This window comes from Zeugodacus cucurbitae, chromosome 2 (assembly GCF_028554725.1).
Source record: "Zeugodacus cucurbitae isolate PBARC_wt_2022May chromosome 2, idZeuCucr1.2, whole genome shotgun sequence".
Taxonomy (NCBI): Eukaryota; Metazoa; Arthropoda; class Insecta; order Diptera; family Tephritidae; genus Zeugodacus; species Zeugodacus cucurbitae.
Genome location: NC_071667.1, coordinates 33,757,376 through 33,778,437, shown reverse-complemented (window position 1 = coordinate 33,778,437; position 21,062 = coordinate 33,757,376). Strand labels below are relative to the sequence as shown.

The 21,062-nt window shown below is 33.1% G+C and overlaps 2 protein-coding genes across 5 annotated transcripts in view; one reads left to right on the top strand and one right to left on the bottom strand.

Moving 5' to 3' along the window:
* The window catches only part of LOC105220550 (coiled-coil domain-containing protein lobo-like), a 441,384-nt gene that overhangs the window by 203,861 nt on the left and 216,461 nt on the right, over nt 1-21,062 (bottom strand). The window lies entirely within an intron of this gene.
* Nucleotides 470-20,909, top strand: LOC105219781 (protein distal antenna). Its single transcript, XM_011196084.3, has 2 exons — nt 470-1,770; nt 17,003-20,909. The coding sequence occupies exon 2, from the start codon at nt 17,056-17,058 to the stop codon at nt 19,186-19,188; it is 2,133 nt and encodes a 710-aa protein (XP_011194386.1). The 5' UTR covers nt 470-1,770; nt 17,003-17,055; the 3' UTR covers nt 19,189-20,909.

Sequence of the window (21,062 nt, the reverse complement as noted above, 5' to 3'; positions counted from 1 at the left end):
ATACCTACATCTGAGCACATGTACCCGTAGGTTTATACGTGTGTGTTCGTATTGTCCGACAGCATAGTAGTCGCAGTCTCTGTCGAAGTCAAAGTCGTAGCAGCAGTTATCGCAATCGTCTTCTTTGTCCTCGCAGCCGTCGTTGACGCCACAATGGGTACCGTTAAGAAGGAAGAAGGATGCAAAGGATAGCGTTGCTGAGTGTCAGAATTGTGACAATGACCACCACTTTGCCAATATGTACATACATATATATATATGTACATATGTATGTATATACATACATGTGTTTGTTGAAAAGAAGGTATGGATGCATAAGTGGACATGCATACATATGTACATAGCATCACACATTTACACATACATACATGAGTAATAGTATGTATGCTCACATCTTATTAGGGTATGTGTGGTTGCAGATATCAACGTATGTATGTACGCCGTTTGTGCGAGTGTATGGTTGACAGGACACAACAGCGAAATTGTACCCGTGCAGACGCGCAATTGTCCGATACGGTCAGCGGATTACCTTCTTTACTGTCTTCTTCTTGCTGATTGCCAGCTGGCTACGACGTTGCCATCTTTGTCGCTCGTCTACGTTACGCGTCGCTCGCCTATTAATCATTACATTTTTGGCTGTCACTGCAATCGGTGGTGTGGTTTCCCTGTAGCTTGGTTCAGCTTGGTCAAGAGCGCGCGCAACTGACCAAATGCCCAAAACAAGAAATGAAACACTACAAACACGCGCAAAAACACATACACTTGCATAAGAATATGTGCCCGCACACATTCTAATATACATATATTAAAAACACACACAGAAACACTCGCGAATATGTACACGTGCTCATAACCATGTTGTATCCGTTAATAGTAAATTTGAACGCACCTACACTGTCGCACAATAAGGCGGTAGTTTCGGCGACGACCGTGATGGTGGCGGTAAATTTGTGCAAATTCAAATACTTTCGCCGCTAAAATTAAACTTCGTCGCTCACTAGGTCCAGTTCAGCGACACTCGCGTTCGTAGTCGCGCTCGCGCTCATAGTTGTTGAGCCGTATTTACACTCGCGACAATTTGTCGCCTTGCCGGTACGCTTTTCATATTCGAAGGTTCGCAAAGCACCGTTGAACGGAAACACAATCACATCCTTTGGACACGCGGACGAGACAACAGCGCCACGGTGAAGGCATAAAAGGTGACAAATATACGACCAACATAAATAAATGTGCTGCTCCACGTTGTGGACATTACTCCTTCATTCTTCCTTAAGAATACGCGAAGTGACAAACAATAAGAAAAGTGTAAAATTACTAAAACTTAATTTCAGTGAATTTGTGATTATTAGTAATTTAAAAAGAGCAAGTACGTATGCATCACTATATATGTACCATGTAACGTTATACATATGTATGTATTAAAGTGAAATTTTACAATTATCCAATTGTCCAACTTTGATTGGGTACCTATACAAATATATTCGCAATTTTATTATAAGTGGAGTTAGTGGCGATATACCTTATTTATTAAATTGTTTGCAAAGAAAACTGTTGCACTAAAGTCACCAATGACTACACTGCTTATGGTATTTGTGTTATGATACTTACATGCAGTCAATATAATTGTTGTACGCTGTTGTGTGTATATTACGTTTTGTACTGATGTGTTTGTAATTTGACAGAAATTAAAGGTGACCAAGTGAAATATATTAATAAGGAATTGCTTTCAAGCAACAACTCTTTCATTCTTCGAACTGTTTCAAATTAACGGTAAGTCTTATATTTCAATTTATTAAAGTCAAAATTAAAATATACCCACTTTTGTACCATTTGTGCATTTCCCACTAAAAAATAAAAATCAGAAATATTCCCATAAACTGGAAATTATTACTTTTACGTTATTTTTTTATAGATATAGTGTTATTAATTTTAATTGTGTGTATGTTTCTGTAAATGAGTCCAGATATGGAAGAAATTGTAAAAGTAAAACCTTAGCAAATGTCATCGCAAAAGTAAAAAATATATATTTTCAAATTAAAATTAATTTTTCAATTTTATTTTGCGGTTGTGAAACAATATTTATGGATTGGATCCTAGCGAACTCTTGAATTGGCAATATAAGTTAAATTTCATACACAGTTCCTTCGATAAATCGAACATTTCCAAAGTTTTAAAATTCTATCCACTATCCACTATCGAGGCAGAATTTTAAAATAGTCAAAAGCCAAACAATAGCAAATTGCAACAAATAATATTATATAATACAGGTTTTAATGTATGTACATAAAACTTTATGCCAAGTAAATAAATAAAACTCTGTATAATTCTATATTTTACAACTTTTTGAAAAATTATTTGTTTTAATGAAAACTTCTATAACTCGAACAAAATACATTGCAACTAAATTTTTATGTCAATTAGTACTTTGTGGGATGCCTCTTACTATCAATAACTACTTTCATTAGGTTCAGCATGGATTCTACCAATTTATTTGTATAGTTTGGAGCAATTTAATTCCGTTCTGTTTGGAGGGCGTGTTTCAAGTCGGCTTTATAGGTATGTTCGCATGTCTCGTTCCAAAACTGACACAGATTAATGAAAATTTGTTTCAAGAGAAATTTTTAAAAATATACTCTCCCAGTTTTTGCCAATAGCAACAAGGATTTCTATATGAGTGGCATTATGAAATTAGCTTCAAAATCACAACAAGTCGTTGAACAAAACAGTGAATATTTGAAATAAATTGGATCATTCTAAATAATGTAATAATAAATGTAAAACAAAAACACGTAAGGAAAGGCTAAGTTTGGGTGCAACCGAACATTTTATACTCTCGCAATTTATTACAGAAATTTTATTTACATAACACACAAATTTACCCATAAATTCGGCATAAAGTTTAATACAATAACCAAAATCAGCATATATAGAATATAATGGCTGAGGTAATTCCTGAACCGATTTCACTATATCCACAATATAGGCTCACTTAAATTTGCTAAGATATCTCATACATATATTAACCAATGCATGTATGCGGAATAAAGCCCACCGTATTTTTAAAAAACCTATAACCTATATAGAGCTAGGAGATGATATTTTTGAAAAACCTATAATTATGGGTATATGGGTGCGAGGAGATGTTATGACCCGATTTTCATAATTTTTAGGAAAAGTGACACACTATTAGAAGAAAACAATTTCCTCTGAATTACATTAAATTATTTGAGAGATTTACCCATATTTTCGGTTAAAATTTACCCTTTGGCGCTGATGTTCGATATCTGGGGCCTTGAAAAGTTATAGTCCGTTTTCGACAATTTGTTCACAAGTGAAGCCAGATATGATATGCACTATTTGTGTAAAGTTTTATTCCGCTATCTTCATTGGTTCCTTATGTATACATTATAAGTTGAAGGAATCAGATGGAATTCAAAATTAAGTTATAAGTAAAGTAGTCGTGGTTGTGAACCGAATTCGCCCATTTTTTTTATCCTTGTTATCAGGGTGTCAAGAAAATATTATATACCGAATTTCATTGAAATCTGTCGAGTAGTTCATGAGATATGGTTTTTGACCCATAAGTGGGCGATGCGACGCCTATTTTTCATTTTGTAAAAAAATCTGAGTGCAGCTTCCTTCTGCTATTTCTTCTGTAAAATTTAGTGTTTCTGACGTTTCTCGTTAGTGAGTTAACCCACTTTTAGTAATTTTCTACCTAACCTTTGTATGGGACGTTAGGAAGCGTGGTTTTTATCCGATTTCAACTATTTTCATGGTGTGTGGTGGGGTACGTAAGAGAACCGACTGCAGAAAGTTTGGTTTATATAGCTTTATTGGTTTGCGAGATATAAACAAATAACCGATTTGGGGGCGGGGGAACGCCCACTTCCCCAAAAAAATTACATCCAAATATGTCCCTTCCTAGTGCGATCCTTTTTTCCAAATATTACTTTTATAACTTTATTTATGACTTAGTTATGACACTTTATAGGTTTTTGGTTTTCGCCATGTTGTGAGCGTGGCAATGGTCCAATCTTGCCCATCTTCAAAAGCAATCTCCTCAGGATGCCAAGGAATACGTGTTCCAAGTTTCGTTAAGATATCTCAATTTTTACTCAAGTTATCCGTTGCAGAACGGATACAGACATCCGGATTTCAACTCCACTCGTCATCCTGATCATTTTCATATACAGTATACTCTCGGAAAGTAAATCGATTGGTATTTTGGGTAATTTACTTTTTCGAATAATTTACTTTTCCAGATATATACATAAATTATCTGTTTTTATAATATTAAATGCATTTTTAAACTTAAAAAAATCATTCATTTATTTGCTTCAATAAAACATATGGATTTACATGAAAAACATATTTACATTTACATACATACATATGTATTTACTATGAAGAGAAAAAATCTTGAATATTCTTTTGTTTTTTTTTCTTTTGCAATATATTTTCTGACCATTTTTGTACGACAATTCAAAAAGTCTGACACCTGATTTGCATCGTTTTAATTTTTAAACCAGTGGATCAAGTAGGAGAGTTTATTTACTAAAAAGGCGCGATAAACAAGAGAGTAAGTGTTTTTGCAACATCGTAAAAAACGCTGCTTGCTTCGTTTCGAATTTTTTATCACACTCTCTGAAAAGTAAATTAAAAAATTTACTTTTTCGAGGTGCATGTGTAATCTTAAAGGTGATTAACTTTTCCGCGATTATTTACTTTCTGAGAATTTACTTTTCGAGAGTATACTGTATATAACTCGTTTAGTTTTATGACTTACAAACAACCGATGCCGATGCCAAGGCCGATTAATCGGTCGGACTCTAAAAACTACCAATTGCTTCTAACGGATAGTTTCTGCATATTCTAGCATACTGATATGAAGAGGGGTATTTGGGTATATACATATGTTACTTTTTCTAATATTAATTGTGTCACACATTTAATATCAGTCGTTTCAAGTAAAAAAAAAGTTTTTACTTGTTGAAAACTGGGAAAATTAATTGGGAAGCAGTCTTGGTTATAAGTCGAAACATCGAGAACAATGTCTTTCGCATTTTATACTGATAACAATTATTAAGCGTATTAAAGGTTTTTGGTAAAATACTAATTGCATTTAGGTCTTTACACTTTGCAGGGGTGAAGTATTTTTACAGTAATGTTTGAACAACCCTATAAAGGCCATTCCCACTCTAATGTATTCGATTTTTTTTTTGAAGTAAGGAAGTCTCATGGAAAGCTAACCATTAAAAAGTCTTATATACAGTATCCGACAAAATTATGGATACCCCACCACATTTTTCACTATTATTTGAATACAGTGTAACTTCTATAACTCGAAGATCTCTATAACTCGAACACTTGAATTGCCAATAGCGTTTAGAAGACAAATTTCATACAAATTTCCTTCCATAAATTGAACTTTTTGGTTAGGACATAATACAAAATTTAAAATTTTTCTATCGAGGTAGAATTTTAGAAAAGTCCCTCTATATTTTATGGAGGCGAACAAAAATAATGATATTACACTTATGAATTGCATAAATCAAGTAACAAAGGCATGGAATACAAACGTCAATAGCCAAACAATAGTAAACTGCAACAAACAAAATTCAGAATACATGTTTTAACGTGTTTAAATAAAACGTTATGCGAAGTAAATAAATAAAACTGGGTACTAATCTATATTTTACTGCCTTTGAGAAATTAATGTTTTAATGAAAAATTCTATAACTTGAAGTCTGTCTACCTCGAATTATGTAAATGAAAAGTGGTTCAGACGATGAGAGCAGAAAGGTGCGATTATGGTGATTCGAGTTATAGAAGTTACACTGTATTTCTTTCAAGAGTTCAGCAACAAAAAATACATATGTAGATACTATAAGCTACCAAATAATTATGGTATGATATTTACCGTTAGCTTTTGTTTTGCTTGCAGAATGAAGACGCTTTGAAGAATTACACACAACAAAAGTATGTATACCGTGGCAATATTGGCATTTAAATAGGAAAATAGTTTAGTTTGGGATTGCTGTAACTACAATAGTCTATCAAATCTGGTATTAATCTAAGGCAAATGCCTTGAGAGTCCTACGGAGTGATGCTGAGTATAAATTTAGAGCCCTCAGCCCAAAATGTACTTGGAAGATACTTTATATACCAGCAGGATAATGAGCCCAAACATACAAGTTGGTGTAGGAAGAATGTTTCGATCAAATATCAACAGAGCTCCTACTATGGCCTGCCCAAACTTCTGACTTAAATTTTATTAAGCATTTATAGCAATATTTAAATGATAAGCTCGACCGATAGAAAGTCATCCCAATAAATGAGACATTTTAAATAGATTGAAGGACTCCTTGGAAAACATACCAGAACCACTTCTTCTGAACTTGGCAGACAGCATGTCTCAAAGTCTTTTGACTGTAATTAACCCCATGCCAATACCAAATATTGAGCTAACATTATAATACATAGGGGTATTCATACTTTTGTCGTTGTTAAATAATTGCCTTTTTCAAATGATCGCGTGTTTTGCAACAAATATTTCAAATGTACAATATTTAAATTTAATTTTTTTAATGCAATATACCCATAAGCAAATTAGAAAAACAATAAAAGTGATAAATTTCACTGCTTAAAATATATAATCGTTTTGGTGTTAACATTCATAGAGTATACATAACTTTGTCGGACACTGTATATGTAAAATATTCTTACGGTTCTTAGTTTACATTGTAGTGATATGAAATATGAACATATGAAGTATATTCGACGTTTTCGACGTCAAACATTTTTATAAATGTAGAAATGCAATTGTTTATTATGTCGTTGTTGTTTAAGAGCTAAATTAAAAACACAGAAGAAGGCACAAACCTTTATTTAAATCGATAGTCGTTATAATTTAATGTTTAAATATTATTTCACGCAAATGTTGCCAGCCGTTTCGTCTCCAATGCTCCATCCTCTAAGTCCAATGTGCAAAAATTCGGTCGGCATCTTACAATGCGACGCGGCTTCAAGTGCGTCAATTGAAGCAGACTTGTCGCAGGCTCCACAAAAAAAATCTGAATATAAAGCTCTATAATTTGCAAGGGTTGTTCGTTTATAAGGCTATATAAATTATAAGCCAAACTGAAGAAGTTTGACAGTGACACAAGAAATGAAACGTGTGTGAGCTGTCAAAACCTATATAACCCGTAGCTAAAAACCTGTTACCTGTAAAAAAAATATGTATGGCAATAATACACCAACAATAGAACGAACACCAGAGCCCAAATCGCAGAGCTCATTAACGAACGAAATTCTTGTATTTTTTGTTTTCGGATCACGATTTTCGTTTTCGAATATACACTTTCAATTTTGAAATTTCGTCATTCGATCACTAAGGCTTCAACAAAGCTGGCGGTGGTCCTTACGAAGAAAATCATGTAGCTGTAGCATAATAACAACTCCTCCAAGCTACGCGTATAGATATTGCAGTCGAAGGGTTGACAAGAGTTCAATCTGTTGGAAATGTGGGGCCAGAGAAGCCCTGAGTTGTTCGTTGCCAGCGAAGAAGAAGAGGTTAGCAAATATCTCCCTTCCGCTTTTTTGCTCTTTATTCAATGCTTTATAACAACAGTGGTCGGATTTATTTCAAAAATGCGCCGTTTAGTTCGATAATCTGTTTCCATCTAGCCGGCAACTTCATAATACACATGGTCAGATGTCACATGGAGACATGTTTGGGAATATCGAGGATAGAGAATCAGTACAGTATCGCTTTGGCCAAGAATTCACGAAAAAGGAACGAATTATGAGCTTTTAACTAAAAATCGTCTATGATCTTGACGCATATCTAACCAGCGGCTACAGACAAATGAAGTAATGAATAAAACTGAAAAGTTTATCTTACTTAGGCGGAATGTGTGTACATCTGTTATCAAAATTTATATTAAATAAACTTACTACTCGCCAGAAAAATAGTACAAAATCTTATGATCAAATGGGCCCAAAATTTTTTTGTATGGTGGAAAAGGTTCTCGATGGTATCTAAGAAGACCACCCAAAACCGATACAAATTGTTATACATGATGGAACAACCATAATGGTTACGGCACTGGGTCAAGGACATCATAGAAGGACCTGTTATTGCCATAATTATGAAGGAGTTTATGATTATGATTGCCTGTGCCAGCGATGAAATACAATTCGTTTGGGCCTTCTAGCTAGATAATGACCAGAAGGATACAAGCAAAGTGACAAAGAAGTGGTTCACTGATAACGCCATATGATTGTTTGAATGCTCCTAGCAGTCTCTTGATTGCAATAGAGTCAAACATTTTTGGACAAACAAAACAATTAAGTACTTAAGTAATTAATGAGGTGTGCACAAATATTAAGGAGATTTTGAAGACTATTAAAATAGGTTAGAGATCATATATCCCTAAAGATGCCAAAAATTGGTGGAATCTATGACAAAACTCTGTGTTGCAGTTTTATGAAACAAATATGGTGCCACAAACTATTTCTTCTTATTAATATGTTTTTCCTATAAATATTATACTTTTTAAAAATACCATCGATAAATTTGTTAATTGTTATTTGGATGAATTATCACTGGCATACCTTTCATTTTGAGAAAGCCAAGTTGGTTAAAATTTTATAATTAATTTGTTTTAAGAATTCACATATGCTATGTTTTGTTTATATTTTTTCATTGCTCATTAATTAAGATAAAAAAATAAACTGGAAACAATCCACTCACATTTGCATTATTTTTTTCACCATTATCCATGATAAAATCATTATTTTGATAACAACTGTATAACAACATAACAAAAATTTTTTGACATTTGGACTCTTCAAACCCGTGATATTTTAAATTGTACAATTCAATTTATTTATTGAAGTACAATTGATAGAATCTGAAACTACTAATGGAATCTGAAACTCCTATTGGAATAGAAAGAAAAAAGAAAATGTGTTCAATATAATATGTATAATATTTTTTTTTAAATAATTTGCCAGTCTTGAATAGGACATATACAGAGGTAGTCAAAATTATTTACACATAGGACGGTTTTTTACAAGTTTCACACAAAAAGTTTTCGCTTGTTGTTCTTGTTGTCGTAGGGTAACAAAATGCTATGTTGTTGTAAACCTTGATCTATTCCTGAGCGAATGAAGTCGGTTTAGCTAGAATAGACAGAAATATGGCGGAGAAATACGCAAATGAACTGAAGACTCGCACTAGTCAAAAGTATTTACTTTACAAGTATTCGCTCAGGAATAGATCAAGGTTTACACCAACATAGCATTTTGTTACCCTGCGACAAGAACAACAACAAGCGAATGCATTTTGTGTGAAACTTGTAAAAAATCGTCCGATGTGTAAATAATTTTGACTACCTCTGTACATATCTTGCACTCAAAATTCTATATACGGTGTAAAGCTAACAGGTACCCCCTGTTATTTACTTTGCCTAGAAAAAAATTTTATACAATTAAATTAATTAATCATATTAGCCTAACTTACTTATGAAGAAATTAATACGATACTGAGTGAACCGAAAAGTATATTGCGAATGTGGTGTACCCTTGAAATCAAAAATACTAGTATAATATTAATTTTTATCTGTTCAAATGAAATCGTAAAACATAAAAAATACTAAATGTATTAGGATGGGATAGGTAAAAGAACTGACACAAAAACAGATAGCTGATGAAAATTACTAGAATGCACACTAAATATTCAGACTGAGGCATTTTTATATTAACAGATTATACCAGCATATATAACATTTCCCTTACTATACATACATATTCCTGAAAATTTTTTTACATTGAATAGTTTCTTTTTTGTACAAAATGGATTTGCAATGTTTCCTGATTTATGAATTAGAGAGTTTGTAATAAAAAAGATTTTATGAGCACGCTTACATACATATGCATATGTATGGGTATAAACAAACTTGTACATACATACATATATATACATATGCATCTCCATAGTGCCTGTTATTCGTATTACTTTCTCATCCACCAGAATCAGCTGATTTTCATTCACAATCCGAGAAGTAAGTAAATAGCACAGTTCACAACTAAATAAATTTATTTAGATACATATGTATCTACGTGCAACCATATATATATAGAAAAAGGGAGAAAGGAATTATCATCTGATTCGTATTTTTATTTTAGTTCTTTTTTATTGCATTGTCTCGTCACAACAAGCAAAGCATATAAAACACATAAAAATCGGTATATGGCACACTAGATGTTATAATATGTTTGCACATACAAATGTGTATGTTTTGCAAGGGCGATCAGAGCGAGCAATGGGCTCATGGCAAAGCTTTGAAACGCTACATATTTAACACACATTTTTTCAGTTCTCATATATTTTTATATACTTTGTCATGTTTACAATCATACGTATACACATATACAATGAATGAACCGTTAATAACATACATATATGTATTATACCGACACATGTGAGCAAAATCATTTACTTACTACGTTAAAAGCTACAAGTACCAGACTTGAATAAAGGCAAACATATATGTTTTAAATAGTTTCCTTTGTTGACCTTTATTTGCCAGCCTCGAATACAGTCATTGGATAGTAAACTTTTATATAATCACAAATAAATGCATTATGCATTCATAATGTATGTACTTCGTTTACCCACTCATTATTATTACATATGTGTTTCGGTACCTTAGTACATTATACATACGTATAAATATTTTCACATTTAAGTACTTAACGCTGAATAGAAATATAATAAACTTACTAATGCTCGTAAGTATACGGAACATTTTAATACACCTACAAATTCATTGGTGCAGTCTCTTTGGTTCTTTCTAAACAAAGAAATCGTAAAAATGTTAGTGTTTTCATTTTTTTGAGCTTCTAGTAAGGCGCTCATATATTTCGAATGGACATTTACGTTTTTGACGTTTTGTAAACTTATTAAATTGGATAAAATATTTTAATTACAGTTCATAAACACTTATTTTATGATATTGTTGTTTTTTATTATTTCCCTATTATTATTCTATTTATTCTCGATATATGAGCTTTTCGTTACCTTCCTCCAATCACTTCGCAAACCATCAGATACATTTACGATCCAAATTTTTGAAGTTTATATTAATTTAAAATTAAATTATTGCATTATTTTATTGGAATACTTTATGTAAATATATAAATTATTTAAAATAGTTTTGTCTACTATGAACTACTTTTTGGGAAACTTTTATAACTAAAAGGAGTTTGTAATAAAAAAGATTTTATGAGCACGCTTACATACATATGCATATGTATGGGTATAAACAAACTTGTACATACAATGAAAGTAAGAACATCTCATTATCCCATTCAAATATTACGTAAAAGTACTATATGTGTGTATGTAGTGCATTCAAGCGTAAAATTGGTTAGTCACTTAGTTGCTAATACACACATACATATGTGCTGACATTGACCTTTACTTGATTTAATGTTTTCTTTAGCTTTTGTGTACATCATAAATCATAAAAATATTTAATCTCAAAAGGAGGTTCCCAATGACTTACAAATTCCATTTATTAACGAAGTTATGAAAACCTGAATAAAAAATCATTTAATATTTAGATAGCAAAAATAAAACTTTAACAATTTAATATATTATCTGGCTGATATCTTTGTAAAATATTTTGATAGTGTTTATCAAATAAAATATTATTACACTACATAGCACTCGGCATTATTATTAATTACAGGATGTAGTTACTAAAAAATAAAAAATATGGATATGAGCTACCTTTTCGTATCATTTTTATAGTGTACAACATTTTTGGATCAAACTTGTTGTTAAAAACAATAAATAGCCTTGTATTTTTCTGTTAATATAAAATTATTTTACATATGTATTCCACTATAACTTCGAGAAATATCTTTATATGTGACCTGGTCTACGAAAAGGGAGCTAACGTGCGAAAACTAGTTTTCTGGGAAACAGCTGTTATAAATAAAAAAACTCTGATCTTCCATCCGAATCAACTAAAAAGTGAAAATTGATTTTTTGACACCTAAGCCCCCTTTCCGTAAACCAGGTCACATATATATTGTAAAATCAAACTTCCGGAAGAGTGAGTGAGTAAAAAATCGTGTATTCTCTGATTTTCGGAGTTCAGTATATATAATTACGAAGAATCCAAAATATGGATACAATGTACATTTTCTTCTTATTTCAATGGAGTATATCATTTTTCGATGCAGCTTATATGTATGGATGCAAACGATGTATCGATGTTTTTGAAACATCGATGTTTTCGTCAAAAAGCATCGATGTTAGCCATCGATGTCTCGAATCTAAAAACATCAATGTCACTTTCAACGATGTTTTATGTCGATGTTTTATATAAAAATTTGACTTCACACTTTTTCGGGTATTAACTCGAAACCCTCTATTTGGATACGCTTTATTACATTGGAATTCAATTTTTGTTCAAAGAATCGCGTTGATACAACGGAATCTTCGGATGAGTGTGAAACAGAATACTCGTTTGATATTTGGAACCAGAATAAATATTTGGTCCACCAAAAGGTGAAATGTAGGCTGTCAAATTTATCTAAAATTGCAGGGACGGAAGGTTGAAGAGAAAGTGTATCTCGGCTGTTACCCCTACCAATCAGAAGCCAATAGAGTCTGGATTGACATGAATACTGTGCTTCCGGAGTTGTATAAATAGGCTTATTAATATTTACACATTGTGGCCACTTCAGTGGCTAGTAAGCGACTGTTTTCTAAACCCAGGGCAACTATCACGCAGAAGTAAAATCGAAAAGAAATGACAGTGAAAAAACTTCCCATGTCGTTGTTTTGAAATTCTGTTATTTATTGAGAAAAAACTTTAACAGACATATAATGCTAAGTGAAATAAAATGTATGAACTTAAGACGTACTACATTGCATTTATTTCTGCTTCTGTATCCCTTAGCTTTTCACACTAAATTTAAAATAAGTTAAAAAAGTTCAAAAATACATCGATGTTTCGATGTATCGATGTTTTAATGGTCGATGTTTTTGATTTCGATGGGTTTTGAAGAAACATCGATACATCGAACCATCGATATTTCATTTCACGATGTTTGCATCCCTACTTATATGACAGCTGCTAAAAAGGGTCAAAGTAGGATCTTTGAAAAAAATTTATATAAAAAAAAATTTATATAAAAAAAAAATTTATATAAAAAAAAATTTATATAAAAACAAGTAAGGAAGGGCTAAGTTCGGGTGTAACCGAACATTTTATACTCTCGCAATTTATTGATGTAATTTTATAAAGACAACACAATTCGACCCATATATTCGGCATAAAGTTCAATAGAATAACGAAAATCATCATAAATAGTATATGGGGACTGAGGTAATTCCTAAACCGATTTCACTCGTTTTCACCACCAAGATACAACGTATCGAAGACTATACGCTCACTTAATTTAATATTACTTATAATTAGGTATATGGGATCTGGGGGAAGTTATGACCCAATTTTTACCATTTCAGGTACAGAGAGAAACTGTTATAAGAAAAAAGTTCAGAGGGAATGAATTACATTAAAATATCTGAGGGATTTACCTATATTTTCGGTGAAAAATTAACCTTAGGCACTGAGTTCTTCATGTTTGATATCAGGGGCCTTGAAAAGTCATGGTTCGATTTTGACAATTTTTCCACAAGTGATGTCACAGCTCAAATACAGTATTTGTGTAAAGTTTTATTCCGCTAGCTTCATTGGTTCCTTATGAATACATTATAAAGTGAACGAATCAGATGGAATTCAAAATTGGGTTATATGGGAAGTAGACGTAGTTGTGAACCGATTTCGCCCATATTCCACCCGTGTCATCAGGGTGTCAAGAAAGTGTTATGTACCGAATTTCATTGAAATCGGTCGAATAGTTCTTGAGATATGGTTTTTGACCCATAAGTGGGCGACGCCACGCCCATTTTCCATTTTGTAAAAAAATCTCAGTGCAGCTTTCTTCTGCCATTTCTTATGTAAAATTTGGTGTTTCTGACGTTTTTCGTTAGGGAGTTAACCCACTTTTAGTAATTTTCAACCTAACCTTTGTATGGGAGGTGGGCGTGGTTATTATCCGATTTCTTTCATTTTTGGACTGTATAAGGAAATGGCTAAAAAAACGACTGCAGAAAGTTTGGCTTATATAGCTTTATTGGTTTGCGAGTTATATACAAAAAACTTATTTGAGGGCGGGGTCACGCCCACTTTTCCAAAAAAATTACATCCAAATGTGCCCCTCCCTAATGGGATCCTATGTTCAAAATTTCATTTTCATAACTTTATTTATGACTTAGTTATGACACTGTATAGGTTTTCGGTTTCCTCCATTTTGTGGGCGTGGCAGTGGACCGATTTTGCCCATTTTCGAAAGCAACCTCCTCAGGATGCCAAGGAACATGTGTTCCAACTTTCATTAAGATATCTTAATTTTTACTCAAGTTATCGCTTGCACGGACAGACGGACAGACGGACGGACAGACATCCGGATTTCAAATCTACTCGTCATCCTGATCATTTATGTATATATAACCCCATATCTAACTCTTATATTTCTTGGTGACACAAACAACCGTTATGTGAACAAAACTATGATACTCTGTGCAACAGGTTGCGAGAGTATAAAAAACTGGAACAATTTTAAAATATGTTACTTATTTGTTTTTGGTTTTTGGTTTCAATGAAATTCGGTACATAACACTTTCTTGACACCCTGATGACACGGGTGGAATATGGGCGAAATCGGTTCACAACTACGTCTACTTCCCATATAACCCAATTTTGAATTCCATCTGATTCGTTCACTTTATAATGTATTCATAAGGAACCAATGAAGCTAGCGGAATAAAACTTTACACAAATACTGTATTTGAGCTGTGACATCACTTGTGGAAAAATTGTCAAAATCGGACCATGACTTTTCAAGGCCCCTGATATCAAGCATGAAGAACTCAGTGCCTAAGGTTAATTTTTCACCGAAAATATAGGTAAATCCCTCAGATATTTTAATGTAATTCATTCCCTCTGAATTTTTTTCTTATAACAGTTTCTCTCTGTACCTGAAATGGTAAAAATCGGGTCATAATTTCCCCCAGATCCTATATACCTAATTATAAGTAATATTAAATTAAGTGATCGTATAGTCTTCGATACATTGTATCTTGGTGGTGAAAACGAGTGAAATCGGTTTAGGAATTACCTCAGTCCCCATATACTATTTATATTGGTTTTCGTTATTCTAATGAACTTTATGCCGAATATATGGCAATATTGTGTTGTCTTTATAAAATTACATCAATAAATTGCGAGAGTATAAAATGTTCGGTTACACCCGAACTTAGCCCTTCCTTACTTGTTGTTTTTAAATATATTTTTGGTATATATATTCTAATTCAAACATACTTTTTTATTTTTTTCGTACATCCAACTTTGACCTCTTATATCATCTGTCATATAAGCTTGACTGAAAAATTTTATACACCATCGAAAGAAGTTAATGTAGGTTACATCAATATTTTGGAATTTTAGTTAAATGTAATTAATTATAATTTTAATAAACCTTTTTTCAAACTTCGAAAGCAAATATTTCGATTTTAGAGGCTAACTTCGATAATTGGAAAATTATTATTTTTTACTTATGTCTCAATCTCCTGGAAAATATTCGTTACCCATCCGAGTATTGTGCAGTGTTATTACCAATATGATTTGATTATGAATTTATGAATTTGTTTATAATAACATGCAAAAAACTAGTTAGCAAAAAAATGCCCGCATTTTACATTTAAGAGTATAAAAATGTACTCTTTCAAAAACTCTCTTTGGATGTTATTTCTATCCAAGAGATATTTACACTCTTATTTCAAATTTCTCTTATGTTAATAAATTACGTATCCTATCATTACATGTTGATTTCCCACTCGTTACTTTAAAAACAATAACCAGCTCCTGCTTAAGCTCTCTTAACATTTGTGGGCGGAGCTAATGTGTTGTTGTTTTTGCTTGGCTTTTATAACGCAACACAGTTTCCAACAAATTGGGGAGACATATGTATTCCTTGTGCGTACCTGTTTTCATGATGTGTTTCAATGATCTCACTGTGAGCTGCACCATACAGCTTGGTTAACGAACGAAATCGTACAAACATGTTGCGCTCTTCGTATTGTGTTAGGGTTGTATATCTCTTTGGCAACAATGAGCGTACAGGTAAACAAATCATAAATCTTTAGTCACGTGCATAAACGCGACTCACAAGCAACCGACGTAGAGCCGATGAAATTTTGCTTGTTGCTTATTCGTGATTCCGCGAGGAGATGCATGATTCCCTCATTCGTGACTACGCTTCTATACAATTCGGTGTCGAAGGAAGCGCACCAATTAGCATTTTCCATTTCAGTGTGTCGCATTGTCTTTCCTCCACTTAAAAGTAACACAACATGCCTGCGTATCAGCGTTATTTAGATAAGGTAGAGCAGCGGGCGTTACTTTTGATGTAGCGAAGCTAGTACCAATGACTGCCTGACAAAATAAAACTGTTATATTTATACCACTTTGCATATACTTGCACACCTATGTGAGGAACCGCGTTCATGAAAAACGGTTTAACATATTTACATAATATATAAGAAGAGTAGCGCGGCTTTGTATGCATCCAAAACTCATGCGGTATGTCGTAAAACTTAAGTAATTTCAAAGTGCGGTGCGTTTCTATTGGATGGGGGTAGTGTCTCTGTGGCAACCCTGCTGTTATGTTCACTTTTGACGAGGAAACAACCCTTGTATATAGCAAACATATTATATGCCTTCAGACAGCGAATTAGAATTTTTGCATATCTAGGTGTACTGATGAATGTATGAAAAATCTACAACTATTTGTTTAACAATTTAATATAGATATCATTTTGGAGAATCTAATTCGTATATATTCTCTTTTGCAGAACTCAAACTGTTCGACACCGGTCTAAAGTTGGATATCTCCAGCTATTCCCATATGAATATTCGGATGAGTACAAAGGGCAAACGCCCATTGCGTAGTTTAACTCCGAGTGATAAAATCAATGCTATTCAACGAATTCATGATGGAGAGTCAAAGGCATCGGTGGCACGTGATATCGGCGTCCCAGAATCCACATTACGTGGGTGGTGCAAAAACGAGGATAAGCTGCGTTTTATGTCACGGCAAACTGATAAAATAACAGCCGATTCATTGGCTGAAAAGCTGGGAACATCGGCTGGAATTTTAGTAGGTCCTCCTGAAAAACGTCAAAAATTGGACGGTAGTTCCTTGCCATTCAATTATTCTAATAAAATCAAATATGATGATATGATGTACAAACGATCTTCGTTAAATGGTCTGGAATATGCGTCAAATAAAACGCTTTCAGAGGTTAGTTTCAATGGTTTGTCCACGGACTTTATTGCTTTCAGCGGTGCTGTAAAGAACAAAAGCTTTGGCGCCGACGTATCACGTCAATCAGATCCCGCAATTGCTGCTATAAGCCCCCTAACAAGTCTATCCCAGCTTTCGGGGCTATCTGGACTGACTCAATCACCCCTAGCAATTAGTTTCAATGAACTTACATCAAATCTAAATATATTAGCACAACTAAACCCTGGATTGGCAGCAATGTCCAGTCTGAATGGTTTAGGCGCTACAGCAAGCACATTACGTAATGTGAAAACAAAACCTCAACCACAATTGGAAAGCCCCCGAAGTGAATGTGGAGATCGGCAACAGGGGTTGACTGTTAAAAATTGGGCGAAACAAAAGTCACCAACATCGCCTTCTGGTGAATCTTGCTATGGACTGAACCTCCGCCTAAATGAAGATAACAATAAACGCAAAATTAAATGTCCTAGCCCATCACTCGCACCATCGCTTTCTATTTTATCAGATGACCCGTTACTTTATTGGTTGAAGTCTCAGCAAGCTATGCTGGGACTTAGTAATCTCTATCCATCACCAATAGCCCCGCCAATGGGTTCATCGAGTCCACCGTTACGATCTTCAACACCACAGCAATCAGCGAAACTTCATATCAATACACCATTAAATATTTCTGGATCCATTACCCCGTCGTCGACGCCCTGCACTAATTTGGATGATAAAAACACCGCATGGCTTAACTGGTGTAAAGCTTTGGGCGCTAGTCTTAACTCATTAGCACCAGCTACTGCTGCTGTTCTTCATGGTCCACCTATAACACAACCACATCAATCGTCTTCCAATGTGACAATTCCCACAGATATTGAAACTACCACATCGACATCTAATGTATCAACTCAAAATTCACATTTGGAAAGAATTCTTTTTACTCAACTAACAAAAAATATTGATAGCTGTTCAATGGAACATTCAGCAATTCTTAACAATGCCCATATAGAAAATATAGATTCTTTAAACAAACCTGAAGACCTATCATCTCGCACGATAAAAAATAATTCAACAGCTACATCGCCATCACCAACACCACAAGCTCGGAGTACATCACCAAGCCCTAATACAGAAGAAAGTCTAGTTCCCACTCCAGCACATAGTCCAAACGAGCAATTATCAACAGAAGTTCCCAACTCTCCCCTTTACAATGAAGAAGCGGAAGACTGCGGTACTAATATGTCAGATTGCAAAGACGTTTTGGACAATTTATTATACAAAATCAATAATAATCCATCCGTGATATCATTAAGCAAAACCACTACGCCGACAAGTGTCGAAGGAGCAGACGATGATGGATGTATCAGTGATTCTAATGCCAGCTATGGAAGCGATAATAATCAAAATTGCAGCGATGATAACGTCAATAACAATAACCACTCTAATAAAACAGATGAGGAAGAACGCTTAAAATTAGCATCATTTAAAAAAGAAGATGAAGACTATGAAGCCATAAATCATGGTGAACAATTTCTTAAATGGTTAGAAAACTGTAGCAATCCTCGAATAACAGCATCACATTTAATGCAATTGAGATTTCTTATATCTGCACTAAAATCCAACTCCGATTCTAATGAGGGAAATTGCCTGCAAAATTTAAAAAGGGGTAGTACTGAAAGTACCTCCGAAAAAGTTATGGATACATTGGAAGACAACAATCCTATAAATAAAGGACGTCGTCGCAAATAGGAACAACCTAAATCGACTACAATAGAAGCAAAATATGGTAATCCGAAAGAAAATAACTCACGTTATGGAAATCTTCGGACTTCTTCAATTGATACAGTGACCTTGAATAGGCATTCAATTTTATCGATATATAGTGTTAATACAGAAATCACTGGATAAAATCATTAAAAAATATAGTTTAATTTGTAACATCGATAGAAAATCTTTTTATTGAATATCTATCAACTAGACCGCTTGAAGCAGGCGATCGACCAGAATTGGCCAACAGGAAGGGTGTAGTGTTCCACCGGGACATCAAATCATTGGATAAAAACATTAAAAAATATAGTTTAATTTGTAACATCCATAGAAAATCTTCCGATTGAGTTACCTATCTGCTACTACCAAAATATTTGCGTTTCTTTATGAATATATTGTAAACTAATTACTTACATGCACAACGATATTTTTTTACTGGCTATATGGGAATTACATTTAATTTGTTCCTTAGCCAAAATAACAATACTGAACATTTAAAAGAAGATATAATACGTAAAGTTTGAGAGTAGTATATATGAAGTTTGAAAATAATTGAAGTCGAGTTATTTACTTCTTCTACATATTACTTTTAATACCAGAAAGTAGTACAACTTATATTGGTTCTAAACCATTTGAAGCTTTATATACATATGTATGCATTTAAATGTACATATGTATAAGTATAAAACTTTGAAGTAGCAATCCTATATGTGGCAATATGTTAAAATAACATAAGTTGACTAAAATGAATGAGAACATTTAGATTATTTCGCCAATGCTAAGTTAAAGCAATCTGTTAGTATCGGAAGCTTCGAATTAAAAAAAATATGTGCCAAATATTGTCTCGAAATCAAAATGTCAAGCATTCCTTTATTTCACCAATGCTACTTTAACAAATTTCCACGTATTCCTACCATTTATAAAAAAGAGCTTATTTACACATACAACGAGGTTTGTTAAAAAAAAGGTGAATTTTCAAATTTCGCAGCTTGTACCACTTGTGAACATATCTTTGACTCAATGTACACTCACCGTATGTCACTGTCAACATTTCAAATTCTTTTTCCACAAAATGTAATGCAAATTCTTTGATACGTTTTTTCGACAGCAGGAAATCATCGAACACGAAAAACACATCGTACTTTTATGCTTCTCGCAAACAAAATAAATATGCTATATTCATAGTAGCTAAAACTGAGAACATTAGTTCGGGACAAGTGTACCAACATAACAAAATAAAGAAATCGATAATCGAATGTACGTAGCCCGCGAAATTGAAAATTCACCTTATTTTTTGACGGACCTCGTATGTACGTACAGGCATGAATGTGCAAATGTAAATTTAAATGATTTTTCTAAATGGAAAACCTTTATTCGGTATCGGTGTGCATTTGTAATATTTATATTTAATATAATCATTCATAACATATAAGTTACAATGGAATATTATAGTTCTTCTGCTTTTAATTTTAAATAGAATTAAAACTAATAAATGTAAGTTATATGTATTATAGTTCTAAATGATCTTAAACTTTATAAAAATTTTGTAAGAAATCGCTGATTACGTAAGAAGATTTCTCAAATTTTTTTATATAAGCAAATATGTATAATATATTATTACTACATACCTTGTACATACACATATATTTACATCCGAAAACATTAAATTCTTTTTTATTGAAACGCATTATTAATTTAGTCATGTATTAGAAAAATTGTATCAGATTGTACAATTGTACTATTATTTATTGTACAATTATTTAATGTTATTAGTTAATTTTAAATCGACTCTACTGATAAACAAATTCATTTAAATTTACAAATATGAACTATGAACATAAATTCTTTAATGAATG